The sequence below is a fragment of the Aquila chrysaetos genome, chromosome 5 (assembly GCF_900496995.4).
Source record: "Aquila chrysaetos chrysaetos chromosome 5, bAquChr1.4, whole genome shotgun sequence".
NCBI classification, from domain to species: Eukaryota; Metazoa; Chordata; class Aves; order Accipitriformes; family Accipitridae; genus Aquila; species Aquila chrysaetos.
In genome coordinates, this window is record NC_044008.1 from 64,288,447 (window position 1) to 64,315,935 (window position 27,489).

Here is a 27,489-nt window from a genome sequence, read left to right on the forward strand (position 1 = left end):
TACATTCCACAATAAGCTACATTATTATAAACCCATAAAGCTATAGTTACCAAGGGCACAGCTAAGGAATTTCTCCAGAAAGTTTTTCCAGTAGTCCATTTCAGAACGTTTCCCCTTCCCTACTGTCTTCAGAATAAACTTGTAGTATTTAACTGCTTGAAGTTCAAGCCACTTCAAGACCTCACACATGGTTCTGAATTTTCTTCCAGTTGGGTGGGGGAGGGGGCAGGGGTGTGTCTTCAGTTATTTAACAAGGAACTTTAATATCATAAGAACTCAAAAGACTGTTCCTGCTGTTACCTCTGCCTAAATTCCTGGAACACTATCCTGTTTGGAAATCCTTGTCGACAAATCCTTATTCCTTCCAAAACACCGTTGCAACGAAGCTGATCTAGAACCAGATGTGGATCCAGTTTTCCAGCCTGGACAAACAAAACAAGCATGATTTTTAGTCTTTTAATTTGTATTAATAAAAAGCTGTAATTTAAGCTTTTCAGGCTACCCTCTACAAAGTCAACTGTCTAAATAAGGGGATGTGGGGGGAATACTGAGAAGATATCTGATCAGTGTGAAAACTTTGTGAAACCTGGATTCTGTTTTCAAAAGGAAGACATAGACAGCATGCATAACTTAAAATGCATGTAAAGACTCTAATAAAGAGAAAGAATTAGAGGAGTGGTCTGTAGTACCTACCCTCTTTTCATGATTTGGAATGATGCAGCGAACAAAATTGGGATTAGTGTTTCGGAGCGTTGCCATCAGCTTGGTGAGAGATTCTTTGTACAGCTGGCCAACAGTACGAAACATGCCCTTCTTGGTCTTGTACGCAGAGCCAAAAGCTGTCTCTGTTATTCCAGTGACCTGATCCAGACCCACAATACGATCCACTGGGAAGGACAGGAGAAAATAATTAAGTGGACTTTAATATTTTTTAGGTATAAAGATGGGCAGAAAGAGGAGCAATAGTGCAGCAGCAGAAGCTTTGCGGAACAAATGACAGAAGATGCCATCAGTAGGCAAGGCAGTCAGCAAGTACTAGGGATGCTGTGCAGAAGCAGTGGAACCAAAAGCCACAAACTTATACAGCAGAATAGTGTAGCTTTAATAGGTACAGACTAAAATATCCAGCTCTTTACTTGCAGTTCTACATGACCAGTAAAGCCATTTTCTTTAAGTCAACTTTCAAGAGAGAGAAAGCTGCCTGGAAATTGGCAATTATTTGAATTCTTACAATGCAAAATTATTTCTGGGTTGAACATTTGGAATTAGACATCTGTGCATATTTGCTTAAAATGAAGAGTCACTTATGGTAATTATATAGATTAAATCTGAGTTTTGTTGAGTATTCAAAAGTGTTTTGAAAGCATAACTATTTACAGAAGAGTTGGAAATAGTGTTATTTCTGTGACAAGGCTGGGGGGGAGTATCTGCCAGACTTCTGCTAGTCTGCTATTTTGAAGAATTCTTCCGTTTTATATACAACTGCAAAGACCTCCCTAGCCAAAAGACAAGTTTCAAAACAGGAAAACTGCACACCAAAGCACTTCAAAGCTGCCATAAAGCATGAGAATAGAGATTTTTTTTCTTTGATTTTTTTGAACAATTTGGGTAAGGATCTCTATGGTTTCTTCAGAAGCACAAATTAGAAATCTGACTGCCATCATTAAAACCTTTAGGCCAAAAACATGAACATGATTCCATGTGCACATCAACAATTACTTAAACAGCTCGCAAAAAAAATTACACAGGTGGCTTAACACCTTAATAATTATAGTTGGCACTTCTTAGTGCTGAGCAAATACACAACATATATTGGTTCTCCATGAAATCCAAGCTGGCCAGCCAGAAAGAAGCAACTGTATGTAGGCTACAACTTAAATTTGGTGAAGTTATCTTCAAATTCATTCAAACCAAAGCAGAGGGAATTATGCTTTGCTACCAGAATTAGTTTTGTATATGACAAATAAGTGACAATATTTTATTCCATACTCATACTCAACTGGTTTTCAAAGGTCTATAAGAAAAAGGAAAATTAAAAGCAGAAAAATACAGGGCAACAAGTTTGAATAATCACTTGTAAGTCTTGCATGTAGTATAGAGCAGAGCCCAGATTCTCCACACATTTCTGAACACAAAAATCTAGGCGGCTTATTAAAGTTAGAAGAATAAGTAGGTGGTAAGTTGTTCACAAGATCATATCCTGAATATTTACTTTGAAGCAGAATTCAGTTCTAAACCAGAAATGGGATAGAGATTACTGGGAATCAGTCTTACAGAGGATGAACATAACAGCTTGTAAGTATTAGAAACGTGCACCCACCAGACACCACTAACGACTGGACACCATTCAGCTTTTGTTTGGCCACGTACTTTTAAAAATTTTGTAAATATATCTGATAAACGTGCATCTTTTGTTTTGCTCCCCTCTGTCCTCCAACTATAAAATGATTATTTATATTTCAAAGAGTATTATTAAAGTTAAATTTCCCCTATAAGTTAAGAGCAGCCATTGAACAGCATAGCATGACTGGACAACCATCCATTGGCTAAAGCCTCTGAACTGAAGCCCTCTAGCAATTACTTTAGGAAACACCACTAGCTTCCTCAACTATGTAATGCATCATGAGTATTGGAAGATAAACCCAAGTAAAGATCGCCAGTCTGAAGGCACAACCTTCACATACACATATTTCTAAACTTGGGGAGAGGAATACAAGAAGGATGGGGAAGAGGTTGGATGAAATATCTAAAGCGTCTTCAAAGACATTCCAAATAAGTGGATTTGTTGATTTCTCGATACCTCAGAAAACGTGTGCAGCTTCTACAAAGGGAAATACTAAAATTAAGAGGTTTTTAAATAAAAGAACAATTCCAACAAGTCTGGAAGAAGTTTATTTTCACTTACTACCCACACTACAACTGCAGCACTCATTCTGATATTTCAATACATTCTTCAGCTCTCCTCACAAAAAATACATCCACGTTCTAACATGTTCCAGAGTTTTGTCAATGTTGGACTGCAGAAAGAAGCTTGATAGTGTTACAAAGCTTATGCATCCTCTCAAATGCTTGGAGCTACCAGAATTATCACTTAAGAAGCAATTCTGCATCTCAACATGGAACTAGGAAGCAACAAACCTTTTTATCTGCAATGCTTAAATGCAATGCATAAAATATAGATGCTATATGTATGCAGCAGCAACTGAATAGGTATGCACTCAGAGACCATTTGCCTTGTGGAGGTATACCTAAGTTTAGCATGAAATGAAAAGTTCATGCAAGCCTACGAGCAAAAATGGTTTTCCTGTAGATACAACAGCCCTGCCTTTAGTAGGTCTACTGTTTTTATATCCATTCACCTGGTGGATCATGAAGACCAGTAATATTGTCATAGAAACAGGCTCTCTGAATATTCTGAATCTCTAAGGCAGAGAAACAGCAAAAACAAAGACAGAAGAGCAGATACACAAGACACTTCAGTTAGTATACAGAACAGGTTTATCAATTGCAAACAGATTAACTGTGCTACAAAAGCAATTAGGCCACAACATATTCCATGCACATTTCAATTATCTGTGGAAGCAGGTGTTCAATATTTGGACCAAAACACTTTTGCTTCTGTGCGTGTACTCAAAAGGAAAGGAGCAGATCCCCAACCAAAAAGTTCTTTATATATTCATTAAAGCTGCTCTCTGTAGCTGAACCAAGTAAGATGGAAACTCAGGATTAACCTACAGCATCATCTATACCACAAGCTTAATTCCGTTCTCGAATAATATACTCTAATTAATATACTGTGATGTTAAAAACTAGAATAGAAAAGTCCCTAAGTATTTATTTGGCTATTTCTGCTTCTTGGACTATTTTGGTAAAAGTGTTGATAAATACTTTAAGCTGATGTGCAAGTAAAGTAGCTAAACAACAGTGTACAGTTAAAATAAGAATACATTGCATTTGATTTTAATATGCAATATCTAAGTACAGTATGGCTGTTAATGAATTTTATTTTGGGAGATGCAGATTTCCAGGATATCACCCACCACTGCACATGAAACAACTGTGCTGGTGCTCACATAAGACAACATTTTATTAACAGCAAGAATCACTACAGCTGTTTACATTCGAGACTCCACTGCAAGTCCAACTAAGAGTTTTGGACAAGATTCCACATGAAATTTGACACAGGGTAACAAGTAATAAGTGAGTATCAGTTCAAATAATGAACATGAGAAGCAGCTACTCAGAAATGGTACATGTGCAAGGGACCATAGGTGCAACCCACCTTCCTTGTATTTTTGGCACTGAACGATAGAGAAAATGCTATAGATATTTACAATATAGAGGTGGAGGGTGAGGAGGGAACAGGCACAAAAAACCCAAACTCATCCAGCAAGGCAAAAATCACTAACAACTTGTGCGCTCAGAGCATGATCTCTTACCATCCTTCCAAAGCTCTGCAACAAATTTGTCAGAAGACTGGTGCAAGAGTGTAGCCACATTGTCATTCAGGGGGTCCATATTTTTCATCAACCACTCATCTGCCTTGTAGTCTACCTGTAGAACAGCCAAGTTGCACATGATCAGATGGACTACCAGCTTTAGCTTTAAATTTACCAGCATTAAAAAAAAAAAAGCTTTCAGAATACTATACTGACATTTTCCTCCTATTCTCTTCTTGATGCTTGCTTACTATGAGTTAGTTGTGCCTCCTTAGAACAGTTCAAAGTACCACGAAAAGTTATTATTCTTTTGAAAGAGTAAATAGGAGTTTTCTTAAAAATTTAGCAATCTGACTGTTTGCTTACTAATACCTGGTATACATTTTCAGCCTCATGTTACTGCCCAAATAAGGCTTCACTGTTCACTGTGAAGATGTAAAACAACTCTAGTATAGATCCTAATTACTTTAAATTACTAGAGAGTCAATTAAGGATATGCTGCAGCGTGAATTTTTTAAATTTCACTACAGCAGATATACTTAAACACTCTGTTCTATAAAGAAAACAAACAAAGCTCTTATCTTGACAGAACCAATTCTGTGGTTTGCAATTAAGCTGTATCTCAGCACTTGAACACTCAATGCTCACACGGGTTTCATCCCAACCCAAAAGAGAGCCCTAAAATTCCACAAGTCCAACAAAACCTCTGTATAGACTAGCATGTTTTTGCTTCAACCAAACCAAGAGTTTGCTATTTTTAAGTAAGGGCTTTGGAAGGAAAGCCACATATAAATGTTTCCAGCATCCAAAACCAAATCAGATTATGTTCGTACTTCTTGAAGGAAAAGTTATTTTACAAATGATTCCAGTTTTGAAGGAATACACATTCTGATCAAAAATCAAAAAATGCCTTCTGTCAGAGGAAGATATGCAATGCCAGTCAGTATTCCAGAAATGCCACTCAGTCTGGCAGAAGTAAACCTTTGTTCAGAACGATTACTTCCTAGTAGTCAGGCAGTAAGCTGTTTTACTTCATTTTGATTACCTAAAAGTAACCCACTATTAACTGCTTAACAGTGATGATTTCATTACTTCCAAGTAACTGTTTTAAATATTGATACAATAAAATGTAGAATTTCTTTATTTCACTTTTTGCTACAGTTATCTAGTTGGCACCACTGACATCAACAAATAGGTAACAACAAGCCATTAGTGCTTTAAATGAAAAATAAAGGATAGCTCTTAATCATTCGCACAACCTGTTTCTTCTAAATATCAGGGCAAAAACTGGTACTAGGATTAAGTTTTAACTATTTATGAAACTAATTACATAGCACGGCCCTCTAGAATAGACCTGGTGATCATGAAGGATCCACAAAATACAAGAATTGCAGTTATTTCATGGACCTGTTCACAACGCACTGGAGCTCTGTCCTCCTCAGTGGGAGACTAAAGATTGAACTAACAGTAAAAATAAAAAGGTATCAGCTTACCTATAAAAGGGGATATACAGAAAGTCTTACGTGAACTGAGGAGATACAAGTGAAGACGGTACTGACAACAGCCCTACTTCAAGCACAACTATCAGCTTGGAAACATAGATATTCAGAAGAGTCCTGAAAATTTCAATAAAGTCCTGAAAAAAACTCAGCTGTAAGACCTGACAACAAAATTAAAGGAAACTGAAATATTTGCTTAATTTAATTTATATTTTTCTGTTCTATTATTTGGTAACAAGAGTTCCATCAGAGCTCTCCTGAATATGTTCAAGAAAATTAAACAAGGTCACCCACCCTCCTGCACAAGTATTTCTAAATTTGATAGCTATACTGCATAGTACTTTCCCCAAACCAACATTGCTAACCAAGTATTTAACATTTAACCTTACCTTCCCTGCATAGTGAATAATGCAGAAGTCTGCTTTGTCCTTTAGTTGTCTTGGCTTTTGGAACTTGGAGTGTGTTCCTTGCTCTTGGACCAATTTTTCCACAAATGTCTTGTCAGTAGCTTTAGGGAACCAGCATTCTTCATCCAGTAATGCTAACACACCAGGAGGATTTGCCTGAAATTTAGTTGGATTTAATCTGTGTTAATATTTAATATATATCTTTTTAAAATTTTAATATTTAAAACACACCATTGAATGCCAAAATAAGAAGTTGTCTAAACTGATTCAGATTTGATTTAAATTGAAACAAGCTGTGGGGGAGTCCAGTGCAATGAAGGACATTGACTGGTTTAAACAAATTCATTCCAACGTATATGGAGCCAGACATAACTGACCTGATCTAGTGCTGACTAGAGCCTTGCTTTGAGCAGAGACTGGAATAGATGACCTCCAGAGTTACCTTCCAAACGTTTGTGTGACGTGTATGTACACAGCAGCTCATCCGCATTTCCACAGTAGTTCATGTTATGCTTTTAATGTCATGCTTTAATGTGGGCTAAACTCAAGACAATTATTCCTCCCAGCCACTCGATACTACTGTGGCAGCCACCGAGCTTGCCAAGCCCTGTATTGATATCCAGTAGCAGCATCCAAAGAGATTCAGCAGGCTTAACTTGAGCAGCCAGCATAATTTTATATACTCTCTCTCTTTCCATATAATTTAAGCACTCCATTCTTAAAATGAAGTAGGGAACAACCAATGTTGTTCAACAATTTTACAGCTGTAGAATTGTTTGACAGGATCATTTTCCTCAGAGAAGACAGACTGATATACACAGGAAAGCAATGGGGAAAACAATAAAGGTTTATAATGATTTATACTTTAAAAGTTTCTAGTGAATATAAAGTTTACACATTTGAAGAGAGATGTTTCTATGTGCATACTACATGGCATCACATTTACAGATCAATTATGAAGGTACTGACATTTGCTTTTTAAAAAAACAAAATTAAAAAAAAAAAAAAATCAAGTAACTTGATGCATTTTAGGATATTCACCTAAACATCTGCATACTGAAAGCATCCACACTTACCTCCTGAGGCTTTTTGGCAGAGACTTTACCTTCCAAGGAGGCAGAACTTTCTGAAGTTCCATACACAAAGTGCAAACCTTTGATAACTGAAACAAGATTTCCCTTTTCCTACTCTAAAGAAAAACAAGAACATAGCTCATGGGCTTTTCTGCTCTTCAGGATGCATAGCATCACTGCCAGCTTAAGTGTATTCTAAAATACATGCACAGAAGTGTAGAGAGTAGTAACTGCAATGCCCCAGGTTTAATTTAAAAGGTCATAAAATAATTTTGACAGCATAGCTCTGAGGTGTGAAGAACAATAACTTTCAGGAATGATTATCTTTATTCTCCCCCAACTGGTCCTCCTGCTCTTTGAAGCCCTCTTCAGCTTCCATATATTGAGCACCCAGAAGAATATGTTAAAAAGCACAGTGATTAAAACCACATTTAAGACACCGTTTTCTTATTTGCAAGGCAGATTTATGGGGAAAACACTACCCTAAAGAAATTTCAGGAATTTTGCTATTGATCTTAAATGAAAAAAGTTTACAATAAGTCCTGAAAAGCTGTCTAACTGAGCCACCACTCTAAAGCTCCTGTAACAATGGCATGGTTTAATATGAAAATGACAGGATTAAAGACTTCATTAGTACTAGGGAAAAAAGTATAAAGATAGTAGCTTCGTATCTTTAGCTCAGTACTCTACCCTAACATCAGGGCAAAATGCCATAAGGATAAATCTAATCTATTTACTAATACATGGTATTTTAGACTTCAGACTTCGGCATTCAAGTTCATTCAGTTTTTGTGACAGCTCCGCAAGAAACGTCTATACAGTCTTACAATTTTCAGGCAGTAAAAGACAAACTCAGAAGTCTAACCTTTTCTCCTTAGAGCATTATTAATGCACAAACTTACAGGTCTTTCAATTAAGTCAATGCAAGGCTGCAGATCCAGTCCAAAGTCAATGAAATTCCACTCTATACCCTCTCGTTGGTACTCCTCTTGCTCCAGGATAAACATTGTGTGGTTAAATAACTGCTGAAGCTTCTCATTGGTGTAGTTAATGCAGAGTTGCTCAAAGGAGTTCAACTACAAGAATAACATTAATAAGCAAGAATAATGCAGTGACAGGATTTATCACATATCTGGAAGTCAAAAATTTGACCTTATAAGGAAATTCTCCAAAACTCTGCAATATTCAAACATAATTGAAAGAAAATCAGAAAACGCATTATACAAATGTCTTATGTTCCCCATTACATATAGTTAAACTAACATATAGTAGGAAAAACCATCACACATAAAAACTATTTAGACTAAAGTATGACTTTTTGACACTGTAATTTAGGGTTGTCAAAGCATCTGCATGCTACAAAAAAAAAAACCCAAACAAACAACCCTCCTGCAGCCATGGAATATACATGCATTAAGTGGCTCTACAGCTAGTCCAGAACGCACATTAGCTGGGAAAAGAAACATCTGATTAGCAGTGGTTTGAAGTACCTCGAAGATTTCAAATCCAGCAATATCCAGAATTCCAATAAAAGACGCTCCTTGTCGTTTGGTCCTGTCCAAAGCTTTATTAATGCGGTGAACAAGCCAGCGGAAGAGGCGTTCATAGGTAGCCTTTGCCAAAGCTTCCACTGCAAAATCTGCCTGAAAATCCAAACAGGAAAAATTATTTACCCTGGAGAAGTCATCAAAAGAATACAGGCATGGATGTTATCACAAATAACTAAGTAACAGAAGAAGTTTAATGGAGTTAATACCACTGAGGAATGAAAACAAGCAGTAGAAACAGTATGTAGTTTGATTGATGTTTTTTAAAAAAAATTTTTTTTAAACTGTTCCATACGAAAACAAAAGCTCTCTGCATGTTTGATACTCACAACAACATTAAAGAATGAAACCAGCAGAAGGTCAAGGAAAGGGAAAAGTTTCTTCTATTCTACCATTGATTTTTACCATATAAGAACGTTCATTAAAGACTGTAAGCTTAAATAAAGTCAGTGGCAGTACACACTTAATCCCAATTTTCTTTATTAAGAGTTAATCAGGATGAGGTACAGTTTTTCACTTCATCTTTAAAGCACCAAAACTTACTTGTTCTTTGGTCTGGGCTTTCTGAACGTAGTCTCTGCCAACTTTGATGCGCGGTGTCAGTATGGCCCGGGTGAACTCCATTACGTTCATTCCCAGTAGATGGCAGAGTTTCTGTGCGACTGGAGATCAAAGTCATAAATGGCAGCACTTAAATCCTCCACCCTCCACAGCAGCTAGCAACATCAGTGAAACAAGCTACTGACAAAGGCTGTTACGTGCCAGCTTAAAAATTGAACGGCCATTCGAAATAGCTGTTAGGGAGATGCACTTCTGTCCTGTGAACAGATCTACCCTATCACACAGCCCGCATCTGCGGGGCCTCCATCTCAAAGGCTGATGAAAGTCTCTACAGAAGTACACCACTGAATTTCCTTAGGGGAATGCCAAAAAAACACTAGACCTCATGAAACTGCAGGGAAGTCATGTAACAGTCCATAGCCCAGACACAAGCATTCCTTTTGTTACTTTAAAAGGGAACACTCATTTTCTCATCTCCAGAAAAAAAGCACAGTATGAGGATATCACACATCAACTCCATCATACTAAAGGTTGCTTAAAAACTGTTTCAATTTAGGCAGGTATGCTAGTGTAATGCTTCTATTACAGACTATATCAAAATACATTGTTTAAATTTAAAAAATGGGTTTGTAATATTTTATATAGAAAAACAACACAGAGCAGTGCACTTTTCTTTAAACACCATGAACTCTCCTGGTGTCAAGTTCGTTATTTGAAATAATGCATTACCCACACCATTGTTACATATTCTTTTCCTAAATAAATTTTCCAGTAGGTTAGGTGTTTATGATTCCATACTTCTAAAAACAAAAGTGACACTAAAGGTATTTTTAGGTCCGGGTAAGTGTTGCCCTTTAGCAGGAAGCCCTCCACACTATCCAGTACGTACTTTAATACCCTATCTTTGTAATCTGACAGCTTGCTGGTTTACTGTCAAAGTGAAAAAAGCTATTTTTACAAATCAGAATTAGAAAATAGATTTTAATACCAATATAGAACAGCTTCCTTTGCCTTCCCCCCCCCCCGCCCCCCGCCCCGGTACTAAAAACAGTAGTACTTGCTCTTAAATGTTGAGATTCTCTGTCTGGCCATATATTCATTAGCAGGGTTCATGAATCAACACACAACTTAATCAGTGAAATTAGGGTAGCATCACAAATTGAGCGCTCCCTTCACTTTAGCTACATACAGGAGCATTTCTGTGCTTTGAGTATAAAAATATACATCAGCACATCAGATAAAACTTACAACCTTAGGTGTCAAGTAGCAAGTGCTGTCAGGATCTTTAAAAAAAGCAAGAAGAACTTGAAAATATTAAGTAGCCATGAGCATAAGCTTGGTACTGTGGCATAATGGATACCATATAAAGGATATTAACGATTTTTAAGGAAGGAGGTGTTTTTCGCTCCCCATCCAGCACTGCAAACACTACACCCAGCTCCTCCTTCATGAACCTGTGACATGGAATTTATTGTCCCTGCCTTTCCAGTTCGTAATAAACCATAGCTTAGGTTAAAAATAGTAACAATAAACCATAGCAGAGGTAATAAAAAAAAAAAAAAAAAAAAAAAAAAATCACATCCAATTCAGACACTGAAGGAGGCTGTAGTCAGCATTTCAGAGGTTTGACTGAAGGAAACAAAATCTTTTCAAGTCAAAGTTCTATCACTTCTAAGGGTAGGACTGGTTTACACTATTTCAGCTTGATTTACCTTGCACTTAAAAAATGTAATTAATCTTGTTTGTTTATAACTGAGGAGGTCCATTTAAAAGGTGCGATTGTAGAAAGCCCTGACTATCCTGATGTGTTTTATTACTATCGGGTTTTGGATATAAAATTCTGAATTATTATAAAAGTATTATAGTTGAAGCATGAACTTTATGAGGTTGTTTATGACCCTGTGCCCTTTCAGCAGAAAGGCTCCTTCCAAATCTGGTAAGCATGAAATGGTTCTCTAAATACAGCTTCTCCCTTTTCATCCATGAAGGCTATATGGCTTTCTTGCCATCTCTTGTATCTATACTTGAAAACGGTATTTGTTTATGTATGTTTATTATCTATAGGGTAGAATTTGCTTTCCATATTCTTTGAATAGGTTCACATCTCCAGTACCCACACAAATTCCTTCCCATCTATGGAGGCACTAACCTGACCCATTTCAGACCCATGCCTCTAAATGAGATGAATCGCTATCAAGACACTTATTTCTCTGGAGTATGCTAGGGAAAGCCATTACAGTGAGATGTGACAATACAGATGACAAGAAGGGAGAGACCGGTTTCACTCAGTGTCTTCAGAAAGATACAATAACAAAGACCACATAACTAACTAAAGTAATTTTTAAATACAAGAGAACAGAAGCATGCTTTAATATGATCAGAGCTTTTCAGCATCTTTGCTTTATAATTCAGAATTTTCTATCCAGTATTAAAATATCCAATAGTATCAACATATTTATATCCAATATTGTAATTCAGAATTTATGTCCAAAAAACAATGGTAATACAACAAAAGTCAAGATAGTCAGGAAGTAAGAAGCATCTGTATCTTTCCACATCTCACCTTCTAAATGGACAATGACTTAGCCGAGCTGTCTAAGCTGGCACTAAAAGCCCAAAAAACTAATCCCACCCAACCTTTTTTCCTCACTGCAAAACTCAGTGCCGACTGCCAGCCAAATACCAAGTCAATGACTACTGAACTTTAATCCATACCTGCTTGCTGGAACACTTTTGGGCAGTAGGCCACCACCCTGAGAAATTGGAAAAATTTTGGACATTGCAAGCAACCTACATGCACAGCAATTGAGGACAGCTACGAAACGAAACACAGACAAGAATTTGAGTTGTGCACGTGGAGCAGGTCCTCCGAATTATGGTTCTTACTGCTCTTCTCCCTGATGTCAACTCTGCAACTTTCATGACAGCATTTAAAAGGCTGGCACTGAAGTACTAAATTAAAAACCCGATATTTGCTTCACCAGCTATCTTTTCTTTATAAGAAATATACTCCTCAAAATGTTGATCGCATTGCAGGTACTAACTGATAAATTCTTAGTCTCACTGCCACACCACTTCAGAAATCAGGTTTTTCTAAATACAGCATTCTTATGTTCAGCAATTTCACTATGGAAGTTGTGCTTGGCTCCAGGGCTCTTATCATTGGCAAGAAAACTGCTGTCAAGAACCAAAGAAAACAAACCGATTTAAGCACGCACTTTTTCCTAGTGCTTAAGTCTTTGTAGATGGCAATAAACAAGACTACAACTGAAATACTTGTTCAAAGTTTAGAAGCAATGCAAACAGCATATATTCTGTTGATGGATACTTAAATTTGTCTGCATTACAAGAATGGAAGGGAAGAGTTTTAATAATTGCCTGTTGGCTACTACTGCAACATTCACGGCCTCTTTTTGGCACAGAATGCTATCAAGGAAGCTCAGAAGATCGCTCTGTACTTTTAAAGATATGCACTAAACAAACGGCAGGAAGAAAACTACAGCGCAAGTTAAAGGAAGCCATGCAAACATGATCAACTTACCAGTATTCTCTGGCATAGAAGCTTGATCGGTATTTCTCTCCTTCTTAAAGGAAATATTTCCAAATTGTAGCACTGAAGATACCACTTTCAGCATTGCTGCGTTAACAAAAGACATATGCAACAGTTTAATTCAAGAGGGCTCAGCTTAAATTTTTCTTCTGTTACTTGTGTCGCTTTCCTTCCAAATTCAAAGTATGAGTTCAGAAAGGAAATAAAGTTTGTACTGTACTTTTTGGGCAAATGGCTTTAATTCAACTCTAGCTCATGTTAAGCAAACATTTGCTGCAGGCTGTCAAGACACTGAAGCAACATTAAATTTATGACATTAAATCAGCAAGTGTGTGTGCAAGAAAAAAAGTATACTTTAAAGATCCAAAAGGCTCAATAACTTACACAAGATCTCATCATGTGAAAATCCCATGATATGCATGGCTTCCATAGTCTCCTGAAAGTTATCCTTGTCTTGTTGCCCAGGAATGGGGATGTAGCCATTAGATAAAAATCTGTAATTGTTAAATCCTTCAAGCAGCAAGTCAGCTGTATTGGGGGGAAGGGGAAAAGAGAAAAATAAGCTAAAGAAATGCTGTTCACACCCACCTGTACTCTCTTCTCACTAAATGCACAAACTATGCTTCACAAAATCAGTTCCTCAAATATGGCTACAAGCCATTATACCAGCTTCAGAAACTCTAAAAATATGAGTGTACCTTAGAAGCCGAAGCCAGATTCCCAGAATCCCTATCCGTAGCAACCTACATTAGCTCTTTAATGCATTAAGCCTGTAAACAGAACATTACCCAACTCAGATCCAGCATAATCTCAAATCCTTATTTGCAATATCCTAAAAGAAGTATCTCTGTTGAAAGGTAACAGACACAGACAGAAATGGAGTTAGGTATTGATGATGACCACATCAAGAATGCTAAACACCAGTTTATCTAATACAGGAGGAAAAAGACTGGATCAATTCTCTGAAGTCTGTACCTTCATATAGTTTCACTTACCACAACCTAACAGAAATTCCCAGCTACCGAGGGGACAAGGTGGGGGTGGTGGGGTGGGGTAGAAAGAGTAGAAGATAACCAACATAGTGCTGCAATGGCTGAAGAAAGCCGCAGGGTTTCATTATGTTTTGGTAAAATGGCTGCTTTTCTACCCAGTTTGAAGGCATGGTCTAGAAGAGATATGGCTGTCACTGCTGACCAGGTTTGTTATTTATCAGCTGGGAGCACTGCAGTTTCAATCCAGTGACTCCCAGCCAGAGACTGTCCAAACTGGACTTTGTCATGTAGGAGCCGTTTGCGTGAAATGCAATGGTTGCTTGACAGCATACATGATAAAACACAGAAGTTATTTCAAAACAAAGCCACCTGGCTTTTCATTCTTTTTTTAAAACTCACTGTTTCAAGACCAAAGACTAGTTCAAACGTGACTGTGTTAATACTGAAATAACAAACACAGTATGCAGAAGCAACAGGTTTACAAAATGAGATTCTCAACTTACACTTCAGGTGTTCTCCTGCTCCAGCTAGTAGTTGATAGAAGATATGAAATGTCCGCTCATCTTTAGCCTGACGAACAGCACGAGACTTTTCCAACAAGTCTGATTATAACTAGTCAAGGATGTTCTACAATTTTTGTTTAAAAATGTCCAATGCAAACAAAACTTTCAAAGCAGGATACATAATAACTTTAAGACCAAATGGAACTTTTAATAGTAATAACAGGACTATGTCCAATACGAACTTTCAGTAACTTTAAATAAGAGATTTCAAATTCAGACTGGTAGAAGCCCACATCTAATTTCAAACTCATTTCTTGGATGTTGACTGCATTTCCCTGCTACATGCAGCTGACAATTGTCTGTAATGGATCAGCTGAGGTTTAAGTGAGAGGGGGAGCTGGCCATTCTTTTTCAATCACTACTTCTATTAAGGTTCTTGCTGACCTCTTAATACCAAAAACCCAGCAGCTCCTGAAGTCAAAAGTACTTTATCATCTGAAGTACATTTGTCATTTCTCTCAAGCATTGCATTTTTACATACAATCTGCACTGCCTTTAAACAGCTCCCAAATTCAACTTGTGCAGCAGATAGTGTCTAATAGGCTGCCATAAGCTGTAATGTTATTTAAGTTTTTATTTCTTGATATTCCATACATTAAAACAAATATGGGACAGGGATTTGAAATGGCACAGGTTACAAGCAAGGATGAGTTCTTGTGAAGAAGAAAAAATTCCCTAAGCGTTAAGTCCTCTTGTTTTCACAAAGCTCTAGGCAAAACAATTCACCCGAACTTTCATAGAAGCAAAAACTGCCTTCATTCCTGTGCTGTATGAAAATATCATTTATCATTAAAGCATATTTTGAATAACTATAGATCTTTCCCAGCCTTATTGGGAAATTAAGTTTTGTGACAGTTCCAAACATTCGATGCACTTAAAATTAAGCAGTTTAACTCATAGCAATAGAATGAAAGCTTAACTTCAGCATTGTTTATGATTAATATTCACATGATATTGTTTACCAAGACTTCCAGTTTCATAATTTTATGACCACCCTATTGCTATTCCCCCAGAAAACAGGCTAAACAAACTAAAAAAAACCCCAAACATTACACACACATTATTTTTAGTATAAAGAAAACAACTTTAGAGAAGGGCTTTCAGTGCAAGTATTTTTACATGTTCTTACACAATCATAAATAAAAAACGAACCTTGAAGCTAAAACTGAATTAGGCTTCAGTATTAATTGCTAGTAGGTCTTGTGTTACTGAGCCTACACTGGTATCTAGAAGACCTAAGAAAACAGAAGGTGTCCCAGCACTTCCAGCTCTATCACTTCATAATGAGCACCACCTCCTTCCAGGCAGAGAGCTGCTTCTGCAGTGCTGACAAGTGCAAAACCAAGCTTTTTGGCACAACACAGTAGCTCAACTTCTGATTAGGAAGGGTTGGTTTGTTTTTTTTTTTTTTCTAGAAATGTTCATAAAGCAAGCACACTTCAAATGGTTTCCTTATTTAACATACCCTGTTTTTAAGACTAGCCTGAAAATCCAGCAGATTTCAAAGTGCTAAATTTTAGAGTATCTGATTTCTAAGCAGGAGGAAGTACACTGACTTTGTGGTATTTGATCAGCTATTTTGAAACAAAGGAAGAGATGGATGTTGTCAAAGGAATGTAGAAATGTGGTAACCTTTCACTGCATTCCAATGAATTCTAGGATTAAAAGCAAAACAATTGGGGAAACTTGCATTTTACAATGATGTGGCATGAAGTAGGATACATGTCTCAATGTTGGCCCCAACAATATAACCAGTAACATCAAAGTTAATCCTAATGAACTTGCCCTGCAAAGAAAAAGAGATATTTTTTGTAATTACTAATTTTTTATTAAGACAACAATGCTGTCTATATAAAAACATAATCCTACTTCCCTTCATGTAACAAGCATTTCACACAAGTTCAAATGAAATCTTTTCTCTTCAATGTGCTCAGCCATCATTTCAATGGAATATGTTATACTGCACACACACACTTTCTAAAGATTAAAGAACTAGTATTCTAGATACGTTTGTAATCCATACTTATGAAAAACTTTTCTGAAAGTGAAGCAGACAACCATGACAAACCATGCCGTCTAAGGTTGATAGCAACACTGAGATTTTAAGTGCGCATATTTCTATAGCAAGCTTATTGGTGCCTAAAGGTGCTTTATCTGCAGAAATCCTGAATCTCAGTGTACTGCCCAGCCCAGCCTATCACACTTCTGTTTCCAAAACCAGGATGGCTATCTGCATGGCCTCTCTTTTCTAGCAGTTGGTAAAGAAAGGACTAAGAGAGAAAACATACCCATTCCTTCCATGTACATCTCCTTTTCTCCAAAGGACTAAATAAAGAGCACACTTCCCACATGTCGAGCAGCTCTTGCAAAGAAAGTGGTTGCAAGTGGATATATTATACCAGTTTTAAGCCACATCAGTTCCCCAATCTGATTTGTCACTTGGCTAGGAACATTCCCAACAGGACAACAGGCTCTGGCTTAGAGTTGGACCACTTCTAACAGCACCATTACTGTATTTCAAGTTTGTGCTCATGAAACTGTTAGGTATTCCCCTGGTTGCAAACATGTAAAGAAACCAGTGGGAACACCCCATGACTACACTGGGCTCTCCATTTTCATTCCGTCCAGCGTCTACAGTCCTCTATCCACATATAAACAGGTTTTGGAGTTCAGGGAGCATCACAGCAGTTTTCTAACAACTGTTTAAATGCTGCTTTTGACAGTACCTACACAAAGCCACCTACTAATATCTTCCGCGGAGGCCTTCTGAAAGCACTTTTACAATCAGTATCCAAATCCTCACTTATCTCAAGTCTGACTGATTAGTGCTATTAGTATGCTAAAGTGAATTCCTGTTTGGCAGATCCATTCAGCTCAGGGACTGTACTATTAAATATTCTACTCTCTAAGCTTGTAGAATATGTGTATTCTAGCAATGGCCTGACCTAGTAAGCGTATACTGGGGGTTATATTGCCATGCTGCAGACTTATGCTGGAACAAGTCGCTGCAATCATTTGAGCTATTGCAACTTCTTACCCGAATATCCTACCCTTCTCTACTTCCCCTGATAAAGCCCATTCACGTGAAAAAGATTTGTGTGCACAAGAGTGACCAAGTTTCTGCCCCCAACCACACCAGTGAATCCAGAGAAAGGTACAACCTACCTACCAGCCTTATCTTAGTCTCAGAGCAAAGCAACTGCTCCATGACTGTGGTTGTACAACTTCAACTCGAAGTGATTTCTCCAAGTTTCAAGAAAACTGGTGGAATACTTTAAGTTAGCTTCAATGGTTACTCCCTACTGCTTAATCTGCAGTTTAGCTGGAAAGCCAGTGGCACCAAAATGACCATGCCAAGGAACAAGGTTTGTTTTCAAGCATGCCCTGTCAGGGACCAGCATCCAAACTCAGATTGCTGAGTATGAAGAAACAGAACACTCTAAAGCTCAGCTTGTAACTGAAGCATTATACTTTTTTATCAGTAACTAGTCCAGAAATCTATATTTAACTGTCACAAAGAATGAACTGACATTTTACTGAAATTCAGCCAACAGACTAGACATAATGCTTGTGTCAGCACTAGCATGTCAAGAATGGCAGCTGACAACTTTTTACCCAGAACATGTACCACAGAGCCTTCTTAGAATGACATAGCTTGAATTTGCCATTTTACATGTGAAAACAAACATGAAGTATTACATAAGGTCTAGTCAGTGCCTTTTTCTGATATAATTCAGAATCACTTTACTCTGTTTCATCCTTAAAAGTTATGTAATTTCTGCTGTCAAGTTACCACTTCCATGAACAAAAATAATTGAGAGGAAATGCAGTCATTAAACGAGCTGACACATCAGAAGAGGGGACCCACACACTCTATGCTTCAAAGTTCAGTCATCACTGAAGTCTATACTAGGGAGGTGACTTACCTAGTTCATCTTCTTAAAAGCAAAATATTAATACATCCTTTTAGCTAGCACTGGCAAATCTTGCTATGAAATCTTTAATTTATCAGTTAGAGACAGTAGTGGTGGTCATCTAACAACTGAATTCTGTTTACACTATCATTATAGCACTAAGTACATGGCTTTGTAAAAACCACATCAGAAGGAAGCATTTAGCTCTGCAATATGAACCCAGCAAGCCCACTCTCCTATCTACTGCAAGCTAGAGACTTTATTTCCTGAAACACAAGAGAACACTGCCTTTGGTAGAAGAAAAAAGAAAAAACAAAAATGATTTGACACTAGCCTTATTTCAGTTCTATCTGGTATAACAGGCTGGCACCCTCATGCTGCATGGCAAAGACTGTCAAGCCTATATGGGCTGAACAACAGCACTTCTCACTTTGTGGGAGGATATATATATTTTTTAAGTCAGGTTTTAAAATGGTTGTTACTAAAAATTATTTTTTCTGCATGAGATGACACCATCTGGAGTGCATTATACTTGCTCCTTTGTAAAAATAGAGCTGGAGCCATCTGAGTGATTATGTTCATGATGGCAACGCAGACTTCAATATAATACAAACCAGATGCTAACATCTTTTAGGAAAAAAGTATCCTTATTAAATTAGTACAATCTTTGAGGGATTCAAGACGTGTAACAAAGTAGAATTATTGCGCAGTGAAACCTGTTGATATTATAAATCCTACGCCCAACACATATAAGCATCAAGCAATACTGTAAATAATGTAGCTATAAAATTATCAAAGTTGAATTTCTACAGTACTCTGTTCTCCCTTCTTGATTGAAAAGGCTATTTAAAGGATTTAGTCATACAGTTTTCCAGAGTCCTTATCACTAGAGCCGAGTTCATATATTATAAATCCAAGCAACTGTTGAAATATCGAGGCAGCCAAGAAATCTTTCATTTGTTCTGTAAATTTTAGTTTCATTCTCACAAGAAAAAAGATTTAATACCTCCTATACAGTTTTAAAGTTGTATTAAAACCATCTTTCCCCTGAAATAGGGGATGGATTTTTTTTCCACCTTCAAAGGAAAGGAATTTTTAAGAAGTAGTAAATAGCTATTCACCCCAAGTTCCATCACTGTTTTTAAAACAATGGAACACATCAAAAGTGGTTATCTGCCACCAACAGAGTATGTGAACAGAAGGCACTGACCCAACAAAAACATCAGCCAGCTACAAGAGTACCCAACACCTTGAATAAGTCATACTGTCTTTTTGACTTTCTTTCAGTAAACCAGTCAGACAGAAGGGCATGGGAATTTAGAGAGATTTTTATATGCAAGTTTTGCGCTTTTTTTAAAAATTGAGGATGTTCTCTCTAAACCAATGCATTGGTAAAGTCATAGCTATTGACAGCTAGCTGACAGATAGCTAAGGCAGCTACGTATTTAGCCAAATTCTATGTTGATGCCATACTCCTTCATACTTTATAGTAGTTCACCAGTAATTTGTGCACGCAAGCCACAGTTTAATCTCTACAGCATAGTTATATTTGTTATACTATGAGCACTACTGTCAATTCAAAGATGGTTGAAGTTAGAAACTGGGTAAAATTAAAGCAAGTTTTGCCAAAAGCCAGTGAGGATGCATCTTCAGTGACCCCAACACAACGCAGAAAGCATTCTAAGAGAACCTGAATTCATGGAGGAAAAAGAAAAAAGAAAGCTTCTGATACTAATTAGATAAATTGATAAAAGGGAATTTCTCCATAAACAGTAATCAAGATTTACAGACTCTAAATAGAAAAGGAGTAACTCACAAAGCGGGAGGAGTTGTCATTTTTCACTGTCTTTGCATTCCCAAAGGATTCCAGAATGGGATTCGCCTGAAGAAGCTGACGTTCCAGCTCCCCCTAAAAACCACACAAACAGAAAAATAAACAGACTTAAGCACAGCGCACACGTGATCAAGGCTTCCTACATTCTGCTTCTTCCTGACAGTTATTTTACCCAGGTTGTGGCAGTGATACCACCTTCAGAAGGGGGTTATCGTTTTTCCCCTCACTTCTAAATCCGCTGATAGTCTCCTCCATCCAGTGAAGAATGTGTTTTGGGGTTTTGTTTTTTGTTGTTTTGTGCTTTGTTTTTTTTAAAACACACACATACACACACAAACAGAGCAGTGATCAAATAGGACTTAATGGACATTGAAAAATCATTGAACATGGAAAAGAAAATTCACATTTAGGGCTAATGAAATAAGGCACAGACTCTGAGTACTTAAGAGGAAAAACTAATTTAACTGTTTTAAGATTTTAGTCCAAAGTTATTCTTAAACTTCCTGTTTAGTGATTTGACAATACAGCTACTTTGGAATACCCATTTTCAAACTTACTTTCAAATCAGTGAAATACTCTCTATCAGCCAGACATTCATATCATTGCAACATCTCCGACCTGAATGCACCCGAGAAGCATGCCAGAATGGCATAGTGGGAACTGAGCAACACCAAATACAAAGATCATTTTCAACTTGCTCAATTCAGCCAACATTGCTCAGTATGTTTAATGCATTTTTTAAACGCTTAAGTTCAAGCCAATGGATGTAGAAATTAAAGTACTTATCTTAAGGAAACTGCACAACAGCTTTTACAATTGCTGTCCATGAGGAGGTCTGGTAACAAAAAAAAGTCTGTGCTGCTTCCATGAGCCCAGGAGACATGTATGTACACAGAAAAATATGATATTGTCTTCCTGCTCTGAAGGATGGTTTAAAAAAAAAAAAGTGAAGCTGTCTGGAATGTAGTCTCAAGAACTGACATTTGTGTTCACAAACCTGCTTTTTCCAATTAGTTATAGTATAAATGAATAAAGGTCCCAGACTGAGCATCAAAGAATGGGAAATGTAAGTCTCTTAAGGCTTTACCCATGAGGTAAATTCTTACACAGGAGTTTTTAAAATTCACTAGTTAACACCTAAATGAGGCTTTTATTTGTATACTGAAATGTATGTCAAGTCCTCCTGGAAACGAATGGCTGCTCATTCTTTAATGTGACCTCAAGTTATCTGCTCAAAACTTGTTTACTTCTGAATATATTCCCTTTGGGACTACATATACTCTGAATTCTGAAGTGACTAAAGAAGAAATAAATGTGCGAGTCAGCCTAGAGCACACTAAAACTACTCAGGCCACAGTTCCTATGCACTATATGTTAGGTCTGCCAATATTACAGTTCTCATGAGCGCTTTTAAGTTGACAAAAAAATCCACAATTGGAGAAAAACTAGATCCCTGTTATAACCACTATATGCACATCTGTGATTTATATTCTGAAAGTTTCCTATGTAAACGTATCAGTTAGTGGGAAAGCATTTGCTTACACCATTCCTCCCATTCCCCTCTCCCAACCATGCTGTCAGCTCCTGCTAAGACACCAAGTATAAAAATGAGAAGCTTGCTTACCATGCTGTACACAGCTTGAAATAAACCACATTACGTATATTAAACGCAGCAAGCATGTCACAGCTTACATTTCAAGTTCTAGCTATTCTGGAAAAGAAAGCACACTGACTTCAAAATTTGACTTCTCCACAGAACATCACTGTGCCACTTGAAAGCATCTCACTGCAGGCACGCTTCGTCCATGCTTTGAAGTGCTTCTGTGTTCCACAACCTTAATTTGGTTTTGTGCAGAGGAACTTCTGCAATGCATCGTAAAATAATTTTACTCAAGTTCTCCAACTGAATGCAAAAAGTTCTTAGTAGCTCATTTTTACGATCATGTCTGAGGATTTGAAGAAAACATTCAGTTGGGTCCTCAGATGTGGGTGAAAGCCATGAGAACAGACAGAGTGCTCACAGCCTAGCCAGCCTCTGTGGTTTGCACTTGGCAAGTAGACTTGTCATAGCCATCACTAAGAAACAGCAAACCTCTCACACTATGTTAAACTGCTTCTGATTTAGTAGCTTTCCTTTAGATGGACTGCTTTACAGCCAAAAACCAATTCTCTTTTTTAGAAGTGTTCAGTGTTTGGGAAAGAGTGTAAATTGGCCTATCGGCATATCTCCTGCATAGTCATCTAAACAGAACTTGGAAAAAGCAGTATCGCAGTATTGTGGAAAAAGTGAAGTCATGCAATATTTCATGCAGGTCAACATTAAGATAAGGACGGGTTATTGTCTCAGTTTCAGAAAGACCAGCATCCCAGTGATTTGGTTCGTCGTGAAGCCTGGGTGAGGCAGGGAAAATTACATGCTACTCACATACAACAGGGATCCACTCTGTAGTTCAAAATGACATTGAAACAGAAATGTTAATGATTATGGTTTACGCAATATCAACACTTCTGGATTAGCTTGTTTCCACTGATACATTTAAAATGTTTGCCAACAAACAGTTTATTTCAACCCTGACATGCTAACTAGAAGCAAAAGGAGGGTTAAACTAAACACTGCTCCGTCTATTTTTGGAACAGAGAAATATTTTAGTAAAAACCCTTAGAATTGACAGAGGTTTGCAAGGAGGGAAGATTAAGTTAAAAACTAAGAATGTCTGTAACTTCTGAAAATGAGACCGTGGGCTCAGACGCATGATTGGGTTACAGAGGTTTAACAAATTACCACACACTAGCAAAGGCATCACAGCTGTCCATGTGATTTCTTTTTGCTTCCAACATACCAGACCTAACTTGAAGTTTCTTTCATTATTTTGCTTCCCACTACAGTTTAAGTTGCACTACAGTCAGCTTTCAGAAAAATGTAAGGGAAAGAATACGATCGGCTAAACTAACTCATGGTAGCTTCTTCAGTTACCAAGCCTTGGTTACACCGTAGGGAGCTGTTGCAAAGCTTTTTCTTTATTAAAAAACTCGTGCCCATGACAAAGGCATCACTTACCATCTCGGGTTAGAGAGTGGAGCATTTATCTTGCAAAACACGTGGCAGCAATTGTTTATCTTTTTCCACAGTCTTACCCTCAACTTCCACCTAACCCTCCTCTTTATGCTCCTTCACAAGTAGTAGGAATAATGCAACTCCTACTCTCATACAAGAAGGCAGTCTAGAACAGACCAACTACTGCTGCCCACGGGAAGACAGGGATTAGGGGACCAGGAAACAGGCAGCATTATCTGCATGGCAGCTCCAGCCAACCTGAGGAATAAGAGCAGCTGAAGCTCAAATGAGGAAACATTAATTCAGGCAGCAACACTCAAGTGATACCACGTCGCTCACACCACTTATCCTAGAAAGTCAGGGGAAACACTTGATTTCAGGTTATCTGAGAAGCTATAAAATATTCAGACAAAACAGTATGTTAATCAAAAGAATTTTGTAGTTTCCATTAATCCACCTCTTATTTAGTACTTCAATATTAAAAGTGTTCTGCACTGTCTCAGCATATTGGAGGGTCAGCCAGAGAGAGGGTGAACCTCTTGCTTCAGGACAGAGTAACACCACTTTACAATGGTGAGAAGTGCTTTGCAATGCTGAGGAACTAGTAAGCTGTTTGCTAGTCCACTCTCTCAAAGCCAGTTAATATTTAAAGTTTACTATTAGCTGTATACCTCTACAAGATTTCCCATATGTTATAAATACAAATTGACAGAAAATAGAAGAATATATATCAGTTCGCCTGCATAACTTTAAAAGCATAAAGAAAAACACTTGCCTGATGTTTCACGGGTTTAGGTGATTCGGGCTGTTCATTGCAAACAAACAAATGCATATGTTAGCAAGCAAGCATTCCAGCTGCAAGTTACATCCCAAATTATTAAATGTCAGTAGGTTTAGGTTAACTATATACTCACTTCATAGAAACTGTTCAAATTAATTTTAGAAAAGTTATTTGCATGCGCAAAATACTAAAACTTGTGTTTATGCAAAGGACTAATTCCAAATAAAACTCAAGATGACAGCTGGACCTTGAGCAGCAAGGAAAAAGGGCAACAGTTTAATTAGTTGTGCACTGCTTTCCACAGTTTTCCCAAACAATAACAAAAAATAAACCCACAACACCAGGCAACTTTCTCTACAGCCTTAGTCACTGCAAAGTGGTTTTGTATGGATAAGATGACCATTATTCTTCAAAAATAAAAAAAGGTTATGAAAGAACCAACAGGAAAACAATACTTGAGGAGTTTGGGGTTTTGTTTTTGCACTGTACTTCAAGTATTTAAGAAATGCAAACCTGCAATCAAGACAAAAGCTTTGTTTCTTTCTTTCAAGAATGATCATCCACATGAGAAGCAGTAAAATTTTAACAAACTGGAAGACCTTCAAATTTTGTCAGGAAGAAGGGTAAAAGGAAAATGAATGTAATAAAGTTAAACAAAAACCCCTCAAAATTAGAATTCACACAGTTTCTGCAGAAATGCAGAAATTTTCTATTTCATTATTATTTCCTTGGCTCAGTCTGCAACTTTAATAATCTTGAGCTTCACATCAGAGAGCTTAGGGGGAAAATATTGTGGTGAAACACACACACCAAAAAATTTTCATACCAAGCCAGATGCACGCTTCCTCCATTTATATCTATTATTTTAAACAACTAGCACTGTTTTAGTGCAGAATAACAGATTTTGACAGAGGTCTGCAGAGCAGCTGGCAAAGGTTTGGCTTATTCAGCTAAAGTGATGTGAATTTTGCAAAGCAGCATCATACCTACTCGGAAAACAACTCGGGCATCTAAAAAAATGTTAGCTGTTTCAGCATGAAGCTACCCTTCCTTCTGTAATCACTGGAGAAGGATAGGTAGACCTAGGAGACATTTCATTTGCTTATCTTAAGACAAGATCAACTAATCTCTTGGGGTGTCCATTTCTGTCCTCAGTAGAAACAGAACCAAGCATAATCAGACACATGTAACTTCCCTGTGTTTAAATGAGGGCGTTTAAAGCCCATCTGGGAAATCCTCACTAAGGGGAACTTTAGCCTGAGCAAGCCTACCTAAGATCCTGTACTTCAAACCCAATTATGTTTCTTTCGAAGTGAATAAAACAAATAATTTCACTTTTTAGCTACAAAGGCCAATGCAGTTAGTGAAAGGAATCATTAACCTGAAAGTACCAGTAATTATTTCTGAAGCTTAAAATGGCACCACCATGAAAGCTGGATTGTAGCGAAATAAGAGGGGGTTTAGGGTGGGAAGGCTTTGGGGAGAGAGGAAGTGAATAAAAGTCTAATCTGTTCATCTGAACTAGAGGTACATAGTACCAGGATGACTGGAAGTGGAGACAGCAGTGGTAGATGGATGCAGTTCTTTATAGAACTTAACTACTTCACATACCAGCATGATTGAAAACATCTGCTGATTTCATGTATTGGACCATGAACAGTGGTCCAGGTATTTCCATAGTCTACAAGTACAGCTAAGAGCACCCCCCAACCTCAGGCAGCCTGTAGAACATGCAAGTTCATGGCAATCCCTGGGCAGTAAGTGACAACCAGCACTCTTCCTTCTTTTGAAAGCCATGTATGCAATTTTTTTTTAATTATTTTTAATTATTTCTGTATTTTGCACTGTCTTCCCTCCCCATCCAAAACCACAAAGTTTGTAAACTAAAGCAGAACCCAAGAGTCAGAATTAAGATTCACTTCTTAACCATATTAAAGCAACTTTCTAACACATCCATTAACAACACTATTTCATTGTTCTTTTCTCTCATTTCTACCTCACTTAGTACACAGGGGAGAGATGAGCCACAAAGCTAAGCAGTTTAGAACTCTCCTTTTCTTCCCTACCCTCCCTGCTCAACCTGTTCAAAATCCTCTCTAGACACATCAGTCTCCTCCCCACACTCACCAATTACTTGTCCTTGTTCTCTTCCTCTCCTTTGATTCTAAATATCCCTTTCTCCACAACCTCCTGAGCCTACAGAAGAATAATTGAGAGTAAAGGTGAGAGAGGCTCCTTTGTATGGCCTAGGAGCATGGGATAGTTTACCAGACCAGCAGATACCAGTGTGGGTCAGCTTTAGTCTGAGATGCCCAAGCTAAAGCACAATGGTTGTCATTATAAAGCTGGTCCACGCATGGCATGGTTAACAACTGAATAAAGCACAATATGCTTGGTGCAGGAAAAATATTCAGATTTACCAGCAAAGTTCTTAACACTAGCACCCCAACCCCCCAAATTCTTTAGAGCTCAAATTTGTTGGATGTGAAGCTAAGGCTTTCAGTTATTTACAACAGATATCTTCCATCTTCTCTCCCTTGCTACACGCCAACTAGGATCAGTTCTGACTCTCAATCAAGCACACTACAGACAAGCATTCAGGCTCACTTTCATCCCACCTTCAGTCTTTAGAAAAGCTTATGTTTATAACTCAATGCCAAGTACTTCTCCCTCCTCTCCATTACTCTGCTCTAGAAAGCCCAGCCTCTATTCCTAATTTAAGGGACTACCCTAGTCTCACCTAGCTCTGCCAAGTCCTACAATTACTAAAGCTCCTCTTCTACATTTTTACCACCACCACATACCCACACTTCCTAGCGCAGTGCCCAAGACAATACCTTTAACATTCCTTGGGATTAAACAGGAAATGAGACAGTGGGGCTACAGATGCAAACACTCAAAAATTAGGAAATGCTTCTATTAAGGTTGTTCAGCGCTGTAATTCCACTCTCTGTGGTTGCCATGTGTTATTGACTCCATTCCCCACTGGACCCCTGTCTGAGGATGAGATGCCAAGGGCTATGCAGGACTCCTCTGTAGGCACACAGTCACTAGCTATTGGGAAAGAGGGCTGTTGGGAAAGAAAAGTCTCATGAACAAGAAGCTGAATGCCAAACGTGATGCGGCTGTCCAAGGGATGGGTAGAGCTCCTACGTGATGCTCCTCGCATAAGCCAAACATTTCACAATCAGCACTGCTGAAGAATGTATTTGGTGAGCATCTGTGACATGGCAGAACATCAGCGCTACTCTGGCCATAGCCTGAGGTGTCAAAC

The 27,489-nt window shown here is 37.8% G+C and overlaps 1 protein-coding gene across 4 annotated transcripts in view; it reads right to left on the reverse strand.

The window, feature by feature from the left end:
- Positions 1-27,489, reverse strand: part of MYH10 (myosin heavy chain 10) — a 105,335-nt gene that overhangs the window by 23,939 nt on the left and 53,907 nt on the right. Inside the window, exons 6-19 of one of the 4 annotated variants that reach the window (XM_030012962.1) lie at positions 24,210-24,239; positions 20,362-20,454; positions 16,354-16,417; positions 14,572-14,670; positions 13,461-13,604; positions 13,068-13,163; positions 9,509-9,627; positions 8,909-9,061; positions 8,321-8,494; positions 6,328-6,501; positions 4,440-4,554; positions 3,360-3,422; positions 694-887; positions 301-422 (exon numbers count right to left, since the gene is read on the reverse strand). In XM_030012962.1, coding sequence (XP_029868822.1) covers positions 301-422; positions 694-887; positions 3,360-3,422; positions 4,440-4,554; positions 6,328-6,501; positions 8,321-8,494; positions 8,909-9,061; positions 9,509-9,627; positions 13,068-13,163; positions 13,461-13,604; positions 14,572-14,670; positions 16,354-16,417; positions 20,362-20,454; positions 24,210-24,239 — 1,640 coding nt within the window. The remainder of the gene's footprint in view (positions 1-300; positions 423-693; positions 888-3,359; positions 3,423-4,439; positions 4,555-6,327; positions 6,502-8,320; positions 8,495-8,908; positions 9,062-9,508; positions 9,628-13,067; positions 13,164-13,460; positions 13,605-14,571; positions 14,671-16,353; positions 16,418-20,361; positions 20,455-24,209; positions 24,240-27,489) is intronic. The other 3 variants (XM_030012963.1, XM_041123246.1, XM_041123247.1) reach the window with 3 other exon arrangements.